Raw genomic sequence first — 20,999 nt, forward strand, 5'->3', positions numbered from 1 at the left:
TCAACACCAAGTTTTTTATTTTGAAAAGTTAACAGCTCACTTGTTGAATATAATTGGATTGCAACTTGAGCTTTGAATTCAACAATAGCACCATCTGATCCAATTGATAGTATCGGAAGGTTAAGCTGTGGTGCTATTTGAGTTAATAATTCTTGATGAAAGCTGGTTATAGTTGATGCATTATCAGATCTGTCATTTACAATTAATGCAATAATTACTGGAGGGAAGTTTGGTAATGGTATCTAATAATTGGTAAAATAGAATAGTAAATCATTATTAATATAATTAAGGGATTTAGTCATTTAGATAAATAAATTACCTGCAATATATAAGCACGAACATCCTTCGCAATCGCTTTTTTTGTTTTAATATCATTAATAATTGGTTGAATATCTTTATATGTATTAATTTTAGTTTGTTCAATTGGTAACGTTGATCTACTGATACAGCCTAAAATAGAACTATAATGAAGAGCAGGTTTCAACTTGGTATTATCTGACATAGCAACAATTAGTCCCGATAATTTAGTGTATCGATAAGCCTTTTAAATTTGGCAACATTCTCAAATGTAAGAGCAGGATTTGTAAGTGTATTTTCATTGTTAGTCCAGAGTTTACTATTATTTTTTTATAATAAAGATATTTTTTAGAAAAAATTTCAAATAATATTAATAAATAAATAAATAAATAAAATAAATAAAATACCGTATATTTTGAATTGTACGTCCTTCCAAATTTTGACGAAAAAGATCAAGAGCTCGAGTACTAAAACTTCCTAATAATAAGAAAATTTGTAAAATCTTCATTATATTGAATATTTTGTTTGCCTTTATTATTATCTTTACAAATTGCAGCTTGAACCATTACATCACAAAGTCCCGTAAATACAGGTTTTTCTTTAAATGCACCATTATTTGCTTTATCTGCTAATGTAATCCATACATTTGTATTATAATCATCTTTAATAATAGTTCAAATTTCATGAAGATCCTAATTTTGCAAATGTTTTTTTAAAGAATTATTTATTCTCAAAATAGAATTTTGACGTAAATTTGAGATTTTCAGGTGCAGGTTTTGGTATAGTAAGACAATGATTTAATATGGGATTATACTTTAGTGTTAAGCATTCGTCACAAATTGTTTTTCCAGATTCAGAATATCCTATGCATTCTTTAGCACGCACAGCAACACCTATTAATAATATTTGGAAAAGATTTTTATTAATAATCGTTAAAGATAAAAAATATACTGTATATCGCGGGCCACAGTACCCCCCTATGCACAGTACCCCTTTAAAAAAATTTATCGGAATTTTAAAGTACCCGGATACTTTACATAGAAATCTTCAATTTAAAATCTTATAATTTGTAAAATACCCGGGGTATAAATCCCGGATACAACTTTATTTATTAAAACGGAGTATTATTTATTAGTTATTCATTATTGTAATACAAATATATTTATAGTAATATACTCCTTAATCGATTCTTTATTTCTAATTATATGCAAGTTTAATAATTAGCAATTTTATTTGATAAAATGGAATAAAATAATATAAAAAAATTTACCTTATATACTTTTTTTAATTCGCTTAGTCTATGACGCATTTCTCCATGATCATCAGAATCTTGGTAATCATAATTACCATCATCTTCCTCTTTCTCACTTTCACTTTTGTCATTAACTTCTTCCCGACCAACTTCAACAACAACTTTAAATTCCCATTTATTCTCGTAGTTAGTTTCTTCGGGATATTCTTCTTCATAATTTTCATCGGTTGAGTTATCAAAATTTTCTAACACTTCGTTATTTCTATTCAATAAATTATCATGATCAAAAATACAATCATCTTCCGAACCATCAATATTTGTCGAAACTCCACAACTTTTAAAGGATCTTTGAATAAGATTTTCATCAACTTCATCCCATGACTCTTTAACCCATGTTGCGACTGTTGAATAAGAAGGTCTTTTAATCTTTCCCGCTGGAGTAAAAGTATGAATATTTGATATCATCCAATTATTATACCGATCTTTAACCTATAATTTCACTAATATTAGTAACTAATAAGAATAAAATTGAAGTAAAAAGATCGAATAATTACCTTAGATTTAAAACTCTTATTAATTGCAACGTCTAATGGTTGCAATTTGGATGTACAACCGCCAGGAATTACGGCAATGTTTGTATTTTTTTCCACAAATCGATTTTTGACAGAATTTACTATATGCCCACGAAAAGAATCTAATACTAACATAGAACGTGGATTTCCAAAACGGTTCCTTGAAGTCCAAACGTTCTCAACCCACCACAACATTTCCTGTTCGTTAACCCACCCTTTTTCATTAGCTCTTATGTAAATACCGTGTGGAAAATTTTCTTTCAGAATATTTTTCAGTTTGAAAATGCAAACTGCAGGAAGTTTCGTACCGTCAGCCATACATGCAAGTATAACTGTAAATGATGATCGTTCATGACCAGTTGTACGAATACTTACCGTTTTTGCTCCTTTTTGGTTTATAGTTGTATTACTCAGCAAATCAAACCACATGGGCGTTTCATCCATATTGCCTATATATTTTAGTTCATATTTATTATGAATTCTTAGGTACATAATATAACTCAAAAAAATATTTTGCTTTTCAATTAAATCTGATGGCAGTTGCTGTGCTACTGTTGTTCTACGATGCTCACTAAGGTCATATCTTCCTAGAAATCCTTTAAGCCACTTATTAGAAAATTTGAACCCAGCAATACCCGGATTATTTGCTAATAATTCTGGACTTTTGGATAAGGAAATGGCTTTATTGGTAATTAATTTTCGAGTAACGGCATTTCCATTGGCTCTTTTTTCACTTATCCATGCAAATAAATCATCTTCTAATTTCGGATATCTGGCAGGTTTACCCGGATGAAGTTTAGCCACATGAGGAGCAGTCGTTAACAAAGTTCCTTTTTTATTTTTCCAATCACGCAGTTGTTTGGGCTGAATATCAAATCTTTTGGCAGTTCCACGTATATTTCTATTATTATTTTCATAATAATGCACTATCATTAATTTTCCCTTACATTCCATTGTCTTCGTTTCTTTTGTGGTAAACGATTGCGTGTTTTTTTATTTTTCTTGTTGCCATTTTACTTTTAGCAGAAAGAAAAAAAAAACGCGTAAAATAAAGACACGTAAATCAAACAAAGACATTTTTATGTATGAATAGGGGTATTTAGATAAGTAATTTTGTGTAAAATATCTTGAAAAAGTATCAAGATATGAGAAATAGGATACATTTAGAAATTCTTAACAAGAGATTACATCATAGTGATTATCCATAATACTCGGATATTATACATGGCAAGTACCCCGGGTATTTTAAAAATCCTGTACCCCTCCTATGTATAGTACCCACTCATGTAATATACCCCCGGGTACAGGTCCAAATGCCCAAAATTTGCAAGATACCCGGGGTACTGTGGCCCGCAATATACGGTATTAAATATACAGATAAAATTTAGACTTTTTCTCCTTTTCATTTTTACGAAAATTTCTGCAAAAATTTTATTTAAATTTTTTCACTTTATTTAAAATTTTTTACATAAAATAAAAATGTCGACTATCTGAAGAAAACTTTTTAAAGTTTATTTCAGCAGAAGGGGAGTCATTTTTATCTTATACAACTTTTCAGCTTGGACAGTTTGTTGAGAACGGCTTCCTAAAAACACTATTTGATAAAAATCCACAACAACCGATGGATAAAGCACAGCTTTTAGTAGATATATTTGGCAAGTAAGCCAACCTGAACAACTTTACTCAACAAGCGGTGGCGACGAATATACAACCTTCCACTTTTTCACTAAAATTTTCTATAGCTCTTTACGCTTCGTCTAGGTTGTGGGATTATTTTGCTACCAGCGCCTATACAAGATTTGGTGATATGGGTGATTCAGAGTCAGAATGTCCTACGAATTTGGATCTACATTTTTATCAACTCTGAAAACCAAAACCAGTACATGTTACACCCCAATACTGCCTGATGTGGAAATGACTTCTGTTGATCAAACTGTGACACCCATAACTTCCCAGAAGAAAGATAAACAAAGGCGCGTGTTGCAGAAAATAAACAAGTTATACACCAATCAATTACGGCAAATCCTGATGCACAAACACCAGACAAACAACCCCTATTCTTGGGGGCGAAAACTACCGCACCTGGGACCACACATATACTGACAGGATACAAAGAAAGTGATGACGAGCGAGAGCAAGTCAGAGATATTATTGTATATGATATTCCGTATACCTGGGACGTTGAGAAAATCTTAGGAGAATTAACGTTATGGGGCAAAACCTTGAAGTTATCATTAAAATGGCAACATAAATACCAGACTCTTCGAGTTAAAATAGTTTTGAACTCATTTACCCTTCCCCAATTTAACAAGTTCTGGACGATTGACCTGGGAGGTATACCTGTGAGATGGTTCCCCGCAAGTTGGACTTTACGAAAAAGAAAATAACGTGAAAAGTTCCAAGCTGTCATTCATGATATTCTGAAAGAAATGATGATGGCTACCTTGTGGAATGACCATATTTTTAACAGCGTGCGGTGCTAGCGCATTTAAAATAATACAAATAAGTAAAGGTAAAAGAAAGCTTGTAGGATATTTTGAGAATTGAGAGGCCACACTCAAGGCCTTAGGAACTCCTCAAGTTTGCCTGGAGAATCACTAGGAGTTGCGATGGTGTCAACACTCTTTACCTACCTTGAAGAAAGCACCAACCAAACAAAAGGCAAAGAATGTTCCTGATAAGAAGCCCAGGAAATCCGTGCAACAATCTGGTAATGTTAATCTTAAGAAGAAGGACCAGAATTCCTTGACTAGTGCTAAGAAGCAAGCTAAATCTACTAAAGACTCGTTGAAGAATCCCAAATTTTAGAAGTCGAAGTCCAATTCTCATCTTGGCTTGATGCTGAATTTTGATTGGTTTCAGCCATATGATAGTACCATTTACAGTATCGGTGTTATATACACCGCTATATGCAATTTGCCATGCGATATCCGATTTAGACGTGACTGATATCAGAGATCGAATTTGCCGATTGCTGAAAGTAGGAACAATTTAAAGATACCGTCATGTTAATTATCTAAACGAATTGTGCTAGGAATGAACTCACCTTTAATCAATCAACGCAACCATTAAATGGCACGACCACTATATCTTCACCGCTAACAACAAACTGAAGGCTTTTCGCTCCTTTTGTCTTTGAAGTATCCGTTACGAGATAGTATTCCCAACGTGTGATTTTACAAAAAATGTCCGCCCTTGATGTGGAAGGTACTTAGGAACCACATTGTCTCCTGATTAATGAGACCCTAGATCAGAGGAGGCTAGTTTATCAGGTACAAGCACCTTACAACTTCATCCCTAGGTAGTCAAAAATCTTGGGTGGTTCCAGACCACAGCGTACTATATGTAAAAATATGCATGAAAAAAAATACATAACTAGAATGTTATATCAAAAAAAGTATACCTATTATTACTTACCATAATACCATTAGACCCATCAGTCAGGCTTGCCTCTAAATGAAGTTTATCAAAATCGGTATATATACATTTCATTTCTGATCGCTAAAAACGAATAAAGTTTATTTTGTTAGAAGTGAAGATCAGTACAAATATTCGCTTACCATTTTTAAAGTTACACTCAGTAAAATGAAAATCGAAAGAAATATGCAACGTCGTTCTATATTTCACTTCAATTGAGTGTGAGGAGCAAAGAAGCATTAAATTCATCAAAAAATTGGCATGTTCTCGCACCTATAAAAACAGGAGGATATTTGAAACACAACTCAATGAAACCTGTTTTACAAAAAGGAAATAGTGAAGGTTAGCGATAAATAACAGATTCTGTATCTGTCTCCAGAATAAAATTGGAATATTCCCGTTTACGATTGTTGAATGTGAAAGTGCTTATTATTATTAATTTGTTATAAACTCGTTCAGCTGAGTAACTGACATACCAGTATATCAACCATTGTCAGTGAACGAGTCCAATAATTTTACACCATATATTATGGACGTAGAAAGTAAATGGCGATATAATAAGCAAAAATAAACAAAAAATAGGTAACGCATTCGTAAGATGGTATAAGAAAAATTTGCAAATAAGCAAAACGGCAAAAAGAAGAAAAATTCGCAAATAGGCAAACGGCAAAAAAAAGAAAAATTTGCAAATAGGCAAAACGGTAAAAAAAATATTTGTTTCCTGTTGTAAACAAAATGTGCTTATTTCCATATTTATCGTAATCAAACAGAAATCTGACCAATCAGATTAAATTTCGATGATCCAGATCACTAATAAAATTGGACTATTTACGTATTATAACTAGAGCTCTGAACGGGTTGGGTCAGGTCGGGTTACCTGGTTAATCTGAACTAAAATTTTTTTTCAGGTCAGGTCGGGTCGGGTAAACCGTTCTGACCCGACCTGACCCATTTGACCCGAAAGTATTCGGGTCACTTTGGGTAACTCAGGTTACTTGAAGTTTTATTATTAAATATTGTAAAAAAACGTTTTGTAACGTTTTTTACTTTTTGTTTTTATATATAAAACGCCGAAACTATTTGTTTTGGCATTTTTCCTTTTGATTTTACATGTAAAAATGCCGAAACTGATAGTTTCGGCATTTTTTTTTCAATTGTACATGTAAAAATGCTGGAATCATTAGTTCCGGCATTTTTCTTTTTGATTTTACATGTAAAAACGCCGAAACTGATAGTTTTGGCATTTATTTTTCAATTTTACATGTAAAAACGCTGGAATAATTAGTTCCAGCATTTTTCCTTTTTGATTTTACATGTAAAAACGCTGAAACTGATAGTTTCGGCATTTTTTTTTCAATTTTACATGTAAAAATGCCGGAATCATTAGTTCTGGCATTTTTCCTTTGATTTTACATATAAAAATGCATAAACTGATAGTTTCGGCATTTTTTTTCAATTGTACATGTAAAAACGCCAGAATCATTAGTTCCAGCATTTTTCTTTTTGATTTTACATGTAAAAATGCCAGAATCATTAGTTTTGGCGGGTTTCTTTTGATTTTAAATGTAAAAATACCGAAACTGATAGTTTTGGCGTTTATTTTTTGATTTTACATGTAAAAATGCTGGAATCATTAGTTCCGGCATTTTTCCTTTTTGATTTTACATGTAAAAATGCCGAAACTGATAGTTTCGGCGTTTTTTTTCAATTTTACATGTAAAAACGCCAGAATCATTAGTTCTGGCGTTTTTCTTTTTGATTTTACATGTAAAAACGACTAAACTGATAGTTTCGGCGTTTATTTTTTGATTTTACATGTAAAAGCGCCGGAATAATTAGTTCCGGCATTTTTCTTTTTTGGTTTTACATGTAAAAATGCCGGAATCATTAGTTATGGCATTTTTCTTTTTGATTTTACATGTAAAAATGCCGAAACTGATAGTTTTAGCGTTTTTTTTTAATTTTACATGTAAAACCGCTGGAATCATTATAAGTTTTGGCGTTATTTAATTTATTTGACCCAAATATATGTCAGGTCAACGGGTCTGGTCAGGTACCGACCAGCACTGACCCGACCTGTGTCAGGTCATGAATTTATTTTATTTTATTTTTATTTTTATTTTTAAAATAAAGACTAGTACTGGGGTCCTACGATACATAGGAACAGGAGTCTACAAAGTAAAACCATAGTTCCAAATTAATGAAAAAACCCAACCTCTCGAACGAATTGAAGGGTCACCTAGCCTCGCTCCACAAGAAACGCAGGCTTAGCCGCAACTCAAGCTACGAACCAAATAGAACAAAAAAAGACACTCAAACACTAATTTAGCGAGAGTTCCCAGTCAAAGATAAAAAAAAAAAGAATTTTGCCTATTCTGAATAAAATCTATTATTCTTATAACTACTAAATTATTAAGAAAAAAAAGTAAGAATCGCCGGCAGTCAACCGACAGAAATAACTATACTAATTTCCGCAGTAAGGATAAAATTTCTGCTAAAACCACTGTGTTATCCTTATTACCTCCTTTGTCCATAGACTTCTTATTGGACTTTGACTTCTGGGATTTGGGATCCTTCAACGGGTTTTTAGTAGAGTTGGCTTGCTTCTTAGCACTAGTTGAGAATTTCTGGTCCTTCTTCTTAAGGTTAACGTTACCAGACTGTTGCGTGGATTTTCCAGGCTTCTTTTCTGTTTTATTCATTTTGCAGAGATATCAGTCACTTCAGATGGCGTGGCAAATAATTACCCTTCTGTAATTAATTTTGAAGAATTGCCAGATCGTATTCATAAGCTTAAAAATAATCTCTTGGAAATCATTGATGGTACAGCTTTCTGGCCATAAGGACTAAACTTTGATCGAACTGGCATTAGCCAATAATTGTTTGATTTCCTTGTCAGGAACATTCTTAGCCTTTTGTTTAGTTGGTGCTTTCTTCAAGGTAGGTAAGGAGTGTTGACACCATCGCAACTCCTAGTGATTCTCCAGGCAAACTTGAGGAGTTCCTAAGGCTTTGAGTGTAGCCTCCCAATTCTCGAAATATTTTACGAGCTTCCTCTTACCTTTACTTGTTTGTATAATTTTAAACGCGCTAGCACTGCACGTCGTTAAAAACGGTTGTGGTTTACGGTCAGCCCACAAGGTAGCCATCGTCATGTCAACCGGAATATCGTGAATGACAGCTTGGAACTTTTCGCATTGTTTTCTTTCTCGTAAAGTCCAACTTGCAGGGAACCATCTCACTGGTATACCTCCCAGTCAATCGTCCAGAACTTGTTAAATTGGGGAAAGGTAAATGAGTTTAAAACTATTTTGACTCTAAGAGTCTGATATTTGTGTTGCCATTTTAATGACAACTTAATAGTTTTGCCCCATAACGTTAATTCTCCTAAGATTTCTTCAACGTTCCAGGTATACGGAATGTTGTATATAATAATATCTCTGACTTGCTCTCGCTCGTCATCGCTTTCTTTGTATCCTGTCAGTATATGTGTAACCCCAGGTGCGGTAGTTTTTGCCCCTAAGAAAAGGGTATTTTGTTTGTCCGGGGTTTGTGCTTCAGGATTTGCCATAAATGATTGGTGTATAACTTGTTTATCTTTTGCAACATGGCGCGTTTTGTTTATCTTTCTTCTGGGAAGTTTCGGGTGTCACAGTTTGATCAACAGGAGTCATTTCCACATCAGGCAGTATTGGGGGTGTAACATGTACTGGTTTTGGTGTAGTTTTCAGAGTTGATAAAAATGTAGATCCAAATTCGTCATCAGCGGAGGGACATTCCGACTCTGAATCACCCATATCACCAAATCTAGTATAGGCGCAGGTAGCAAAATTATTCCACGACCTGGACGAAGCGTAAAGGGCTATAGAAAATAATAGTGAAAGGGTGGTTGGTTGTATATTCATCGCCGCCGCCTGTTGCGCAAAGTTGTTTGGGTTGGCAGACTCGCCAAACATATATTAAAAGCTGTGCTTTATCCATAGGTCGCTGTGGGTTTTTATCAAACAAAGTTTTGAGGAAACCGTTCTCAACAAACTGTCCAAGCTGAAATGTTGTATAAGATAAGAACGTTTCCCCTTCTGCTGAAATGAACTCTAAAAAGTCATCAACAGACATATTCTCAACTGAGTTTCCCATGTTAGCCATTTTTAATTATGTAAAAAATTTTAAATAAAGTGAAAAAATTTATAAAAAAAGTTTTGCAGAAATTTTTGTAAAAATGAAAAGGAGAAAGAGTTTTTTTAGGTCATGAATTTGATGACCTGACCTGAATATTTCAGGTCAACCCATCAGGTCACCTGATCTGTCGGGTCAGGTTTCGGAGCTCTAATTATAACAATATATTTGCAAATAGCGACATATTTGAAGGAGCGTCTTGTAAATTTATGCTGATGAGGCAAAAGTTTATTTATAAATAATAGTCTAATGCGGCACTACGTGCCGCATTAGACTATTATATAGTTTAAATCATCCAACAATAATTCATGCAATTTTTAATGAGAATAACTGAATATTTATTATTTATTAAGCAAACAAAAAAATTTAAAAGAAAGAAATATATATATATATATATATATACTGTATAACTGAAAAACAAATCCCTACATGAATTTACAAATTAAAAATATTTAAAAAAACTAAAAGAAAACCCCACTAAACATCAAAACAGAAAATTATTCAATGATGAATTTAATCTTGTGTCTTCCTAACTTTTCACAAACTGCAAGTTCACATTAAGGTTATCCACCAACCGAAAGTTATTTGCAGTCCAGCTTAGGTCTAGCTTCGTGACATATACAGCAATTAATTTATTTGCTTTATAATTTTTACCTATATCTGTGTTCAGCCAGTTGTTATATAATTCAATAAACGTATTGGACACGAATACTTCCCCAATCGACATAATTCCTAGCCTAGAGTCATTGTTCATACTTCTTTAGAAGATACCCCATTCTGCATAAATAAAATCGGATTTATTTAATGGCATATTTTTGTTGAATCTACAACAATTGCAATGATAAAATTGTTGTTTTTCTTTTTTGAAATGTAGGGTGTTTTCATACAAATTCAGATTCCCTTTAATGTATCCGCCAAATCCGGATAATAATCCGGATTTGAAAATTTTACAGATAATATGTAAGTTCCGGATCAACCTGACCATCAAATTTAAAAAAATCAAAATTTATTATTTTTATTAATTTATATTTCGCAAAAATAAATTATTTTAAATATTATAATTAATTTTCATTTAATAATTTTAAAAATTATACTTTTTAAAATTTTATTGAAGCAACTTTATTGAAAAAACTTTACTGAAAAAATTTTATTTAAGAAACTGAAACCCTTAATCTATCTCAATATGACTCATTTCATCATTCCATTCTGATGCAAAAGCATGCATTGTATTAAGATTTCTTTTTAAAAAAAGCATTTTAGCTGCCAAATTTGTATCTAAACTGGTCCTTTTAGTATTAATAAGATTTCCAGCATCTGAAAATAACCGTTCACTTGACACTGACGTTGCTGGTACTGCAAGATACTTTTGGGCAATTCTGGCAAGTTTTGGAAACATTTGTAATCGTAATTTCCACCAATATAAAGGATTTTCAAATAATTGGTGTATTTGGATATGATTTATCCCCTCTTTTATTTTTCATTTGCCACCGTTGACGATACTCTTTATGTGAACGCATAGAAGATTCTGCATTAAGTGGAGTTGATGGATTGTTTAATGGTTCGGATGTTGATGTTTTTACTCCACCCAATTCACTGCGGAGTTTTTGGACAATTCGTTGTTTCTCATCATCATCTAGAAAATCTAAGTTTTTATAACGAGGATCTAATAAAGCTGCCATTAAGCCAAGATCATTTGGAATATCCCAGTAATATATCAATGCATTATAAATATTTTGTTTTATTTTTTCCAAAATACCTACTGTATTTAATGGATTTTTAATTGAAATCTTCTTCTTTGTAATATTACTTATAACTTCATCGTCATCAAAGTCAGTCTGTTGTATTTCTAGGGCTTCCGATCCAAATATGGTATCCTCATTCAAAAAATCATCATTATTTGACGGTACTTCAGTAGCTAAATCAAAAATCATTTCTTTAATTATTGGAATAACTCGGCTTAAGGTAATATATGAATTTCCAGAAAATTCATGAGTTGCTTCTTCAAATGGCATTAGCAAATCAACAAGTTGGTCCAGCAACTCCCATTCATCATCCGTAAGTAACAATCTCTTCAATCTATTTCCATCTTTTTTGATTTCACAATCTGTTGATGTGGATAAATCGGCCTGAAGTTGAGTAATAGCATCCTTTAAAAAAAATAAACAATCTTACGCATAGTACGATGAATTCCAACGTGTGGATACATCTTGAATACAACGCAAAATATCTGTATAGTCAAGTTTTCTCTGCACCTGCTCTAATCTTTCCACTTGTTTTTGATATTGAAAAAAATTAATTAGTCTCCTTGTGCGTGCTACCAAAATTTCTGCTAGAGCTAATCCCTTTCCAATTGCCAACTGGAGAGTGTGTGCCGTACAAGGAAGATGTCAGATATTTTCACATCCATTTTTCTGATTCAATAAAGGAAATTTGCTACCATATTAGATCCATTATCCGTTGTGATTGAAGTCACTTGATTTCCAAGATTCCATGCTTCAATACACTTATGAAGTTCATTGGCAATAATGTTACTAGTATGTGGAAAAGGACATATTTATTTTCTAGCATTGTATCTTTGATTTCAAATTTTGACGTAATCCAAGTTGCAGTAACTCCTAAATATCCATGCTTGGCTCTACTGGACCAGAGATCAATTGTAAGAGAAACATTTTCAGCAGTTTCGGTAAGGAGATTCTGCAAATTTTCCCGATTAAACTTATAACTCTTAACAACCATTGTTCTAATTTTTTTTTCTCCTGGACTAATAAAGGAAGGATCGAATTCTGCCATTTTTTCTTTATAGGCTTCATTAGTAACTGCAGAAAAAGGTTGATTTGTAAGTAACATCCATTTAAGGGTTGCTTCTTCACGTCTTTTTTGAATATGTTTAGGATGAGGTTTATGATTTCGTGCAAAATCAGTAATTTTAGAGTTGCGTGGCTAAAAATTAACAATATGACAGTATTTAAAAAAAAATTTAATGAATACATAACGGTCAACAGCTGTATTTACCTTTTTTGAAATATCTGCATCATCAGATGATACAATATTATGTTTGTCTCTAAGATGCACGATAAGATTGCCTGTTAAACTTCCACTCTTTCTGCACTTATATTTTTGGCCACATTTTATACCACTTCCGTCTAAATATTGCAAATTCGAATGTCTTCACCTTTATCATTAACCTCCTTTTCAAAATATTCCTGAGTAAATGATGGTTTTTTACGCTTATATTTACTATTAATCTCAGGAAGCTCAGCTCCTTTGCCTAGATAAAAAACAATTACATCAATAAAATAAATAATAATTTATTGCAATTTATAATTTTAAAATTTAAACTTCAGTACCTTTTTCTTTGTTTCCTGAAGATATTGTGGAAAAGGAAAGGGTTCTTTGAACGACAGGTAGTTTTCTAGTAACTACTGGTTCATGCAAAATTTCTGAACTTCCAGGTGCTTCGATTTGCTGTTCCAAGATAACATCTGGTATTTCAAAGTTAAAATCTTCGTCAGGATAAAAATCTGAACTATCTGCCATAGTAAAGGTTTTAAAATTCAGAAAAAAAAATAGCAAAAGTCCCGTAAGGGGCTAAAGGAATGAAATAGGAATGGTTTGAGGGCAAAAGGAACATGATAAAAATAAGTATAAGGCAGTGTGAAAATAGTCCAAAATGAGAAAAATGAATTGCGAAAAAAAAATAAATTTAATGCTAAGATTGAAAGACTGACATAATTTTAAAATTTTTAATTTTATATTATTACAATCCGGATTATAATCTGGATGATCTGCAATCCTTAATCTGATAAATTTATGGATCCATCCGTCAGAAATCATCGGATAAGGATATCCGATTTTTATTCAAATGAGCGGATCAATCCGAATTTACCAAATTACGGATCGAACCCCTAGCGTAGACAAGACCAGTTTCGAGAACTAGAAACCAATAAGGAAAGGAATGAACCGATTAATGAGTATGAATATGAAGGTGACATTTCTCCAGAAGACAATATGGATTTGGACGATGATTCTGTTAAACAATTTGCTGCGCTCAAAAATGATTCAGAATTTGCATATCCCGACACAAATGTTAATATTGCGGATTCTTGGATATTAACATGGATATTCAAATATCAAGCAAGATTTTGCTTGCCAGATGTTGCACTAGATTCTTTAATAAAGTTTTTTCATCAAGTATTAATGGATGCTAATCAGACGAGATTCAAAGATTTCCCAAGTTATTACGAATCAACAACCAATTATGACTTACGCAGTATGTCCGAGCTGTAATACATTATATAATATAGCTGATGTTGTTGCGGATGAAGGATTTAAATGTACGCATATAGAATTTCCAATGAAACTGAAGGAAAAATTTTGCAGAATGGAATTAACTGTGCAGGTAATGGAAATAAAAGATGCCCCAAATTGTTATTTCCATTGCCGAATTTGAAAATACAGATAAACAGTTTGTACCAGAGACCAGAATTCAAGCAACAACTGCAAAAATGGACCAATTTGGATGTAAATAATGGTATGTTAGCAGATATTTATGACGGTAAAATCTGGAAAACTTTTCCAGACACTTCAGACGTCCCATTTTTTACACCGGAGACTGCAGATTCCAACTTGGGAATTATGATTAATCTCAATTGGTTTCAGCCTTTCGAGTGCTGTGGGGCTATTTATGGTGTTATTTGTAACCTACAGCGTGAAATTAGATTTAAAAAAGAAAATATGTTGACACTTGGTCTACTACCAGGACCAAGCGAGGTTAAGTTACACAAAATTAACCATTATCTTGCTCTGATTGTTGATGATTTATTAGAGTTCTGGGATGGGATTGAGATTTCCGCCGCTGAAAAAAATATCCGATTGGCATTAATATGCTGTTCGAATGACATTCCTGCGGCGAGGAAGCTCTGCGGTCACATATCAGCATCAGTGAGCTGCTATAGGTGTTATAAAACTGCAAATTCAAATGGAAATAGAAATAAGTCAAATTTTGGTGGCTTTGATGATATGGTTGACTGGTTTGTAGAAAGAGATTTGGATGAACATTGATGGAATGCTGAGCTTTAGAGACTGTGTAAATCTGAGGAGGAAAGAAAACGTCATGTGAGTTCAACCCATGTTAGATGGTCCGAACTGCTTCGATTGCCGTATTTTAATCCGATAAGGTACCTTGTCGTAGATCCAATGCACTGTTTGTTCCTCAGAATAGCCCATTGGATAATTAAAAAATTATGGATCGATGGCAACAAGATCACGAAACAAGATCTAGAAAAATGGAAAAGCGAGCAAAATACATACAAATATCCATGGATTTGGGGCATATTCCAAATAAAATCGCAACTGGAGAAGGATTTTCTGGATTTACAGCTGACCAATTGAAAACGTTTGTTTTAATTTATGCTATCCCGTTGATGTGGGATTTGCTTGCTGAACCAGATCGACAAATTTTGGGGAATTTCGTTAGAGCTTGTTCTCTGCTAGTTTATTGAATTATTGACTGTGACATATTGAACGAAGCTCACAAACATTTGCTCAAAGTTGCAACGTTAATTGAAGAAAATTATGGTTCAGAAAGAATAACCCCAAACCTCCATTTGTGTCTTCATATTGCCGATTGTTGTCAGGATTATGATCCATTATATTCTTTCTGGTGTTTTTCCTTTGAAAGAATGAACGGTATCCTCGGTAGGTATTTTGTGAACTGTTTAATCGTTTAAGCTTGCTAATAATTTATTAAATAATATATCAATAGGCTCTTTTCCCAATAGTAATCATCAAATTGAACCCGAACTTTTACGAATTATAATGCGGAATTGGAGACTTGATAACTTTGTATCCGTTCAATCAAATAATGTTAAGCTTGTTGAAGCTTTAACTTCCGGAAGTTGGCAGCTTATGATAATTTTAATTACACTGAGCTGTATCAATTTAGAAAGGTATTCTTCCAAGAAGTTGATGAAACGATTGTTAGTAGCGAACCATTTCCTGGAGAAATGCTTACACCATGTAAAAATCGGGTTGCCTTGCCTGATGATATTTATCAAATCCTAACCGAATATTATAATATTGCTTATGACTTGCAATTTGTAACAATTGCTGAGACAACATCAACCAGTTCAAGAGATGCAATAGTTGTGAAGTGTTTGGATCAGCATTGGCATCCCGATACCTGAAAAATGCGAATTTTTTGGTGAAATTTATCCAAAACAATGAAACGACTGACTTATTTCCAGGTCAGGTACAGTATTATTTTGAACATACTGTGAGAGTTTCGGGTGAACTTAAACACATTGATTAATATTTGTTAAATGGTATAAACCGGCGCCAAACCAGAAAACCTGATTTTATACAAGTATTGATGGTGATGAAAAAAGCTCAAATATTGAACTTTGGCGAAATGAATTTTATGAGATGGAGCGAGATTGTTTAATTCCAATTCATTACCTATATAGTCGCTTTGTATCTGGTGAATTTGTAATTGGCAAAAAGAATCCTATCACATATAATGCTGTAATCCCAATAGATAGGCAGTTTCATTTGTGAGAATTTTTACTGGTATAATAGAATTCTATTGTTTGGTGAAAATATAAATTTTAAATATGCAGATTTACTTTAACATTTAATGGAAGTGTACGATGTATTATATTTTTATTTTGAGTAATTAATTAGTTACACGACTATTTCAATTCAAGTAACTAAAATGATAGTTAAATAACCCTTCAACTGTTGTTAATATACAAAAAAGATCAGAATATCAAGACTCGGGCCGGTCCAAAGGACTCACGGCATCCAAGTCAACCGGTCCAGAGAACTCACGATCATGGTCAAATATTCTGGAAAGTAATGCATACAGCAGGTACTGAACTCAGAAATATAATCCAGGTATTACATTCCCTAACCAATACGCCACTGCAGCATTAAAGTTACAATAAAAAAGTTCCAATATAATTTATTTGATTGTTTTTCTTATAAGGTAATCATGCATGAGTAATTAGTCTGTAAGCAGCAATAAAAATTGTGCCGATTATAAAAAAACTCATGATAAATAAGTTCATCAGCTTTCTGCCAGTCATCTTTTATGATTGAAAATTTTTTTGAAAGTGGATTGTAATTGTCAGTTTCTTTTTTACGGTTATTGATTTTTTTTTATATAAACTGATTCCGCTTTAATATAATAATAAACATTCTTAACAATTATCTTATATTCATACCAGTTTTTTCTTATAGTTATTGGTCTTTCATACGAATATGAACCAATTCTTATATCGTCAGATGAGGATATAACAATTAAAATGGAAAAAAGCGACACCGCTGTAACTAGCGGTATTAGTGAAAAAAGTGAAGAAAGCGCTGTAACCAGCGCCACTAATGAAAAAGAAGATGAAAGCGCTGGCGCTGTAACCAGCGCCACTAATGAAAAAGAAGATGAAAGCGCTGTAACCAGCGCTACTAATGAAAAATACAGGGTACTAAAAAGGCCACCAAAAAAAAATACTAACGATGGTGACAAAAATTCCAGAAAAGCCATCAGTGATAAAGCAAAGGAAAAAGCCCCAGTCCAATCAAGTTCAGACGATTCAAGTGATTCGGACAGCTCCTATAGCTCAAATAGTTCAAATACTCCCTTTTATTTGACGAAGAGTGATATGCCAAAAGATTTAAGAGAAGCAAGCCTTAAGGGTAAATAAGGATATCCCAAATTAATTTTATATATATTTATTAACTGATATTGTTGATTTTATATAGAAGGAAGTTATTTGGAAATATGATGCGTTACCAGAAAGGAGAAGGATTGATTTGGGTCAAACATTCACTAACACAGGTCAAAAAATGATCTATCTCACACATATCGGGTACCTATATATCGGTGACTAATTAGGTACATATCGGGCATTTTTACATATTAACAACATATCGGGTACCCGATTTGTCACATAATGCGCAAATTTCAAATATGGTTAAAAAAATGTAAATTACCAAGTGTCCGATATCCAAACTATTAGTCACCAATCCGTTATCTAATATATATCGGTCACCGATATTTGTACGATCTTTAAAAAAATTTGTGTGTTTATTTAATATTATCGTAGTGCGGCCAGAGAATACCTAAACTTCAAACCCGTTATCAAAAGCATATACAAATTATTCAAATTACCGCGATTTTCTGAAATCCACTTATTGTAATTAAATTTCTCATGGCAAAAAAATAAATACATTCCCCTTTTTTTCTTTGTAAACTATTACACTGAATTTGCAAAATGGCGTATAAGGTGTATTGTACTATTACCATATTAGGAATCTTTCCATATAGCCAGGATACCTGAAAAAAAATAAATTTTAAGGAGATATTTTTTTTACCCAAATCGTAATAAAATTGTAATACAAACTAATTCCATATAAATGACGGATTTTATTTTTCCAACATCTTTAGTTTGATCATTACTGATAAGGGTGATTATTGGTATCTTTGATTCTAGCGATCACTTCTGATGGAAGTTTGATAACCGGAGGCGATCGATTCAGTCATATTGAATTTGGATCCTATCTTTCAATTTAATTAATCTTTAAAGAAATACGTAAGCCAAAATGCCTGCGCTGATCCCTGTCCTTTTGGAGTTTATAGGGTGATGATGAAGATTGGCTATTGCCCAAGTATACTCTTTATTGATTAATTTCTTTGAGAGACGTTTTCGTCGATGTGCTTTGTACGATAACAATGTTGCCTCTATAATTCCGGGCTGGATTAGAGGAAAAAGTCCTGATTGCACCTCACCCATTTTGTCGTCAGGCACAGTCTGAAACTTCCGTTTGTAAACTTTTATTTCCATACCAACTGCGTGGGTTTAGGGTATATTTTATTCCCTAACCCTTAGACCTACTTGTTAGGTTAGGTAGGTTGCATTGCACTCTGTAGCCTACCTTTTTAATGAGTTTTATGGCCACGTTTGCTCATTTAAAAATGAATTAAACAGGTTGCCATATCATTAAACACATCGCAGCCATTTGGTGATGAAGCTATAATTGTCTAATAAGGGTTCGCCCTGTCTGGCAATTTATGGTGGATTCAAATGGATCAAATTACAAACAATAATAATTTAGTCAAATGAGAATTCCAGGAAGGAACGAGGATGCTTTGTTTAATTGAAAATATTTTTTTTATTTTATTTTATTTTTTATATTTTTATTTTTATTTTATTTTATTTTTTTATTTTTTATTTTTCTATTTGAGATTATTCATCGTATCCTATGTTCATTCATAAATGGTATTTTCGAATATACTTATCCTTATTATCATAGCGAGTTTTCTTAAAGCGTACCTGTAGCACCTCATCTGACTTGGGAAGTGTCGCTGAATCTAAAGCAAGGTACCCGGTTAATCCTCAACTTTGGGTTATGAGTTATGATTTAAGCATATAGTAATTTAATTTGACTTACATACCAAAAACAAAAATTTGTGTATATTTTCATTTTAATTTTTTTGAAAAAATAATATTATCGTATTTAGCTCATTAATCTAATTTATCGTATGTTAATATAGAAAATTTTATTAATCAGTTTTTGATATCTTATTAAATACCTTATCCGTAATTAAATTGTTACTGTAATAAAGTAATCAGTACCGTAACTTGTTTATTAATAAAAAATAAACTGTAATCTATAGCTTTATCAAACCATGATATTTTTAATTTAATCAATCAATTTTTAAAAAAATTAAATGAAAATGTTTGAATTCTGATTTTTATTAAAGTCTGATTAGTATTTTTTACGATAAACCTATTTAGGCAAAAGTGTAATAATTGTAAAATTTATTTTTTTGATTTTTTATTTTTTGATTTAGATTTATTTTTCTTTTTTTTCCTTTTGTTGTTATTTTTGTTATTTACGACGTTATTATCAACATCATCATCGGCACCATTGTTGTCTTGAATAATGCTTTCATCAGTATCATAATCATAAACCGGGATATTTTTGGTTAAACGGTTGAATTTTTCAAGTGCTTCTCTATTCAAACACCAGCTTGGTGCGCCGGCAGGTGGCACACTAGCTGTTTCTGTTTTGTCTAGAACTCTTTTACATTTTAAGTTTGGTGGTTTTTTCCTTAATAACTCTACCGTTGGATCAATACGATCATGTAATAAACGTTGAAGCTTAAATAAAGAAATTAAACTATAAATTAGTGTTTATACTTTGATAAAAAATAATAAAATATACATACAGCAGGAGATCTCCACCATCTTTCATAAATATATATCGAATTTTTTTTTGTGACTACTTCTTCTTCATCATTTTCATCATCTTCATCATATTCGTCGGTTTCCTCCCATTCTTCGGAATGGTAGCCTGAATCTTTTAAAATTTGAACTAGATCCTTTTCAGGATATCGGCAAATGTACTTATCTTTGTTTTGTATTAGGTAATTGGCCGCGTTTGTTCTTCTTTTTTTTTTCTAACAATGTTAATTATAAAGCACAATATAATTAATTTAAAAAAAAAACTAAATTTAATAGCTTCTGTTAATTAAATAATTTACATCCTGCATCCTTGAATTCTTCATTGCTCTTCTTTTGTTACGTTTTATTTGGGCTTCCCCTTGCTTTCTAATATTACTAACACGATGGCGAGATCACCAACGTCCATATAACATCTTTAATAAATCACTATTTGAGACTTTATATTTTTTATTTACAAGTTTGTAAAGTGGTGGAAGCAACTGGGTGACTATGTTATCTTTTTGCTCAGCCCATGTGAGCTCATAGTTAATACTGTATACGTCTTTTAGCTCAGAGTTGCTCCAAATAAACACTTCTTTCTGTAAAATAATAGATAAATGTAAATAGGATAAAAGCAGAAATAATATATAAAATAATCAAATACTTGCTTTTATCGTGTTATAAGAACTTTTAGAAAAGGAAGAAGAAGAAGAAGAGGAGGAGGAGGAGGAGGAGGAGGAGGAGGATGATGATGATGATGATTCATCACTAGATGATACATTATCACTATTCATTGTTACGAAGTATAAAATCTTTTTGTTATTTTGTAAAATAAAAAAATCCCGTATAAAGTAGAGATTTCAGAACGCGAGAAAAGTTGATTGTGTGCAAATTTATAATGATTTCGGAGATTTCAGGATGCAGATCAAGGCTCAAAGGTAGCAACGCGTTTGCGCAATTCTCACCAGGTAAAAGTAACGCGCTCATGAAATTCTTGTGCAATTCTTTTGTATGATAAGGATTATTAAAAGCTCGTTTCTGAACGTCTTGATTACTAACTAT

The 20,999-nt window shown here is 32.5% G+C and overlaps 1 protein-coding gene across 1 annotated transcript; it reads left to right on the top strand.

The window, feature by feature from the left end:
• Positions 1-16,569: 16,569 nt before the first annotated feature.
• OCT59_017464 (uncharacterized protein) lies at positions 16,570-17,495 on the top strand (the record flags this gene model as incomplete). The annotated part of the gene is made up of 3 exons (XM_066137507.1): positions 16,570-16,608; positions 16,941-17,406; positions 17,473-17,495. 3 exons carry the CDS (start codon positions 16,570-16,572, stop codon positions 17,493-17,495), a joined length of 528 nt encoding a protein of 175 aa, XP_066004085.1.
• Between the last annotated feature and the right edge of the window lie 3,504 nt (positions 17,496-20,999).

This window comes from Rhizophagus irregularis, chromosome 26, assembly GCF_026210795.1.
Source record: "Rhizophagus irregularis chromosome 26, complete sequence".
NCBI classification, from domain to species: Eukaryota; Fungi; Glomeromycota; class Glomeromycetes; order Glomerales; family Glomeraceae; genus Rhizophagus; species Rhizophagus irregularis.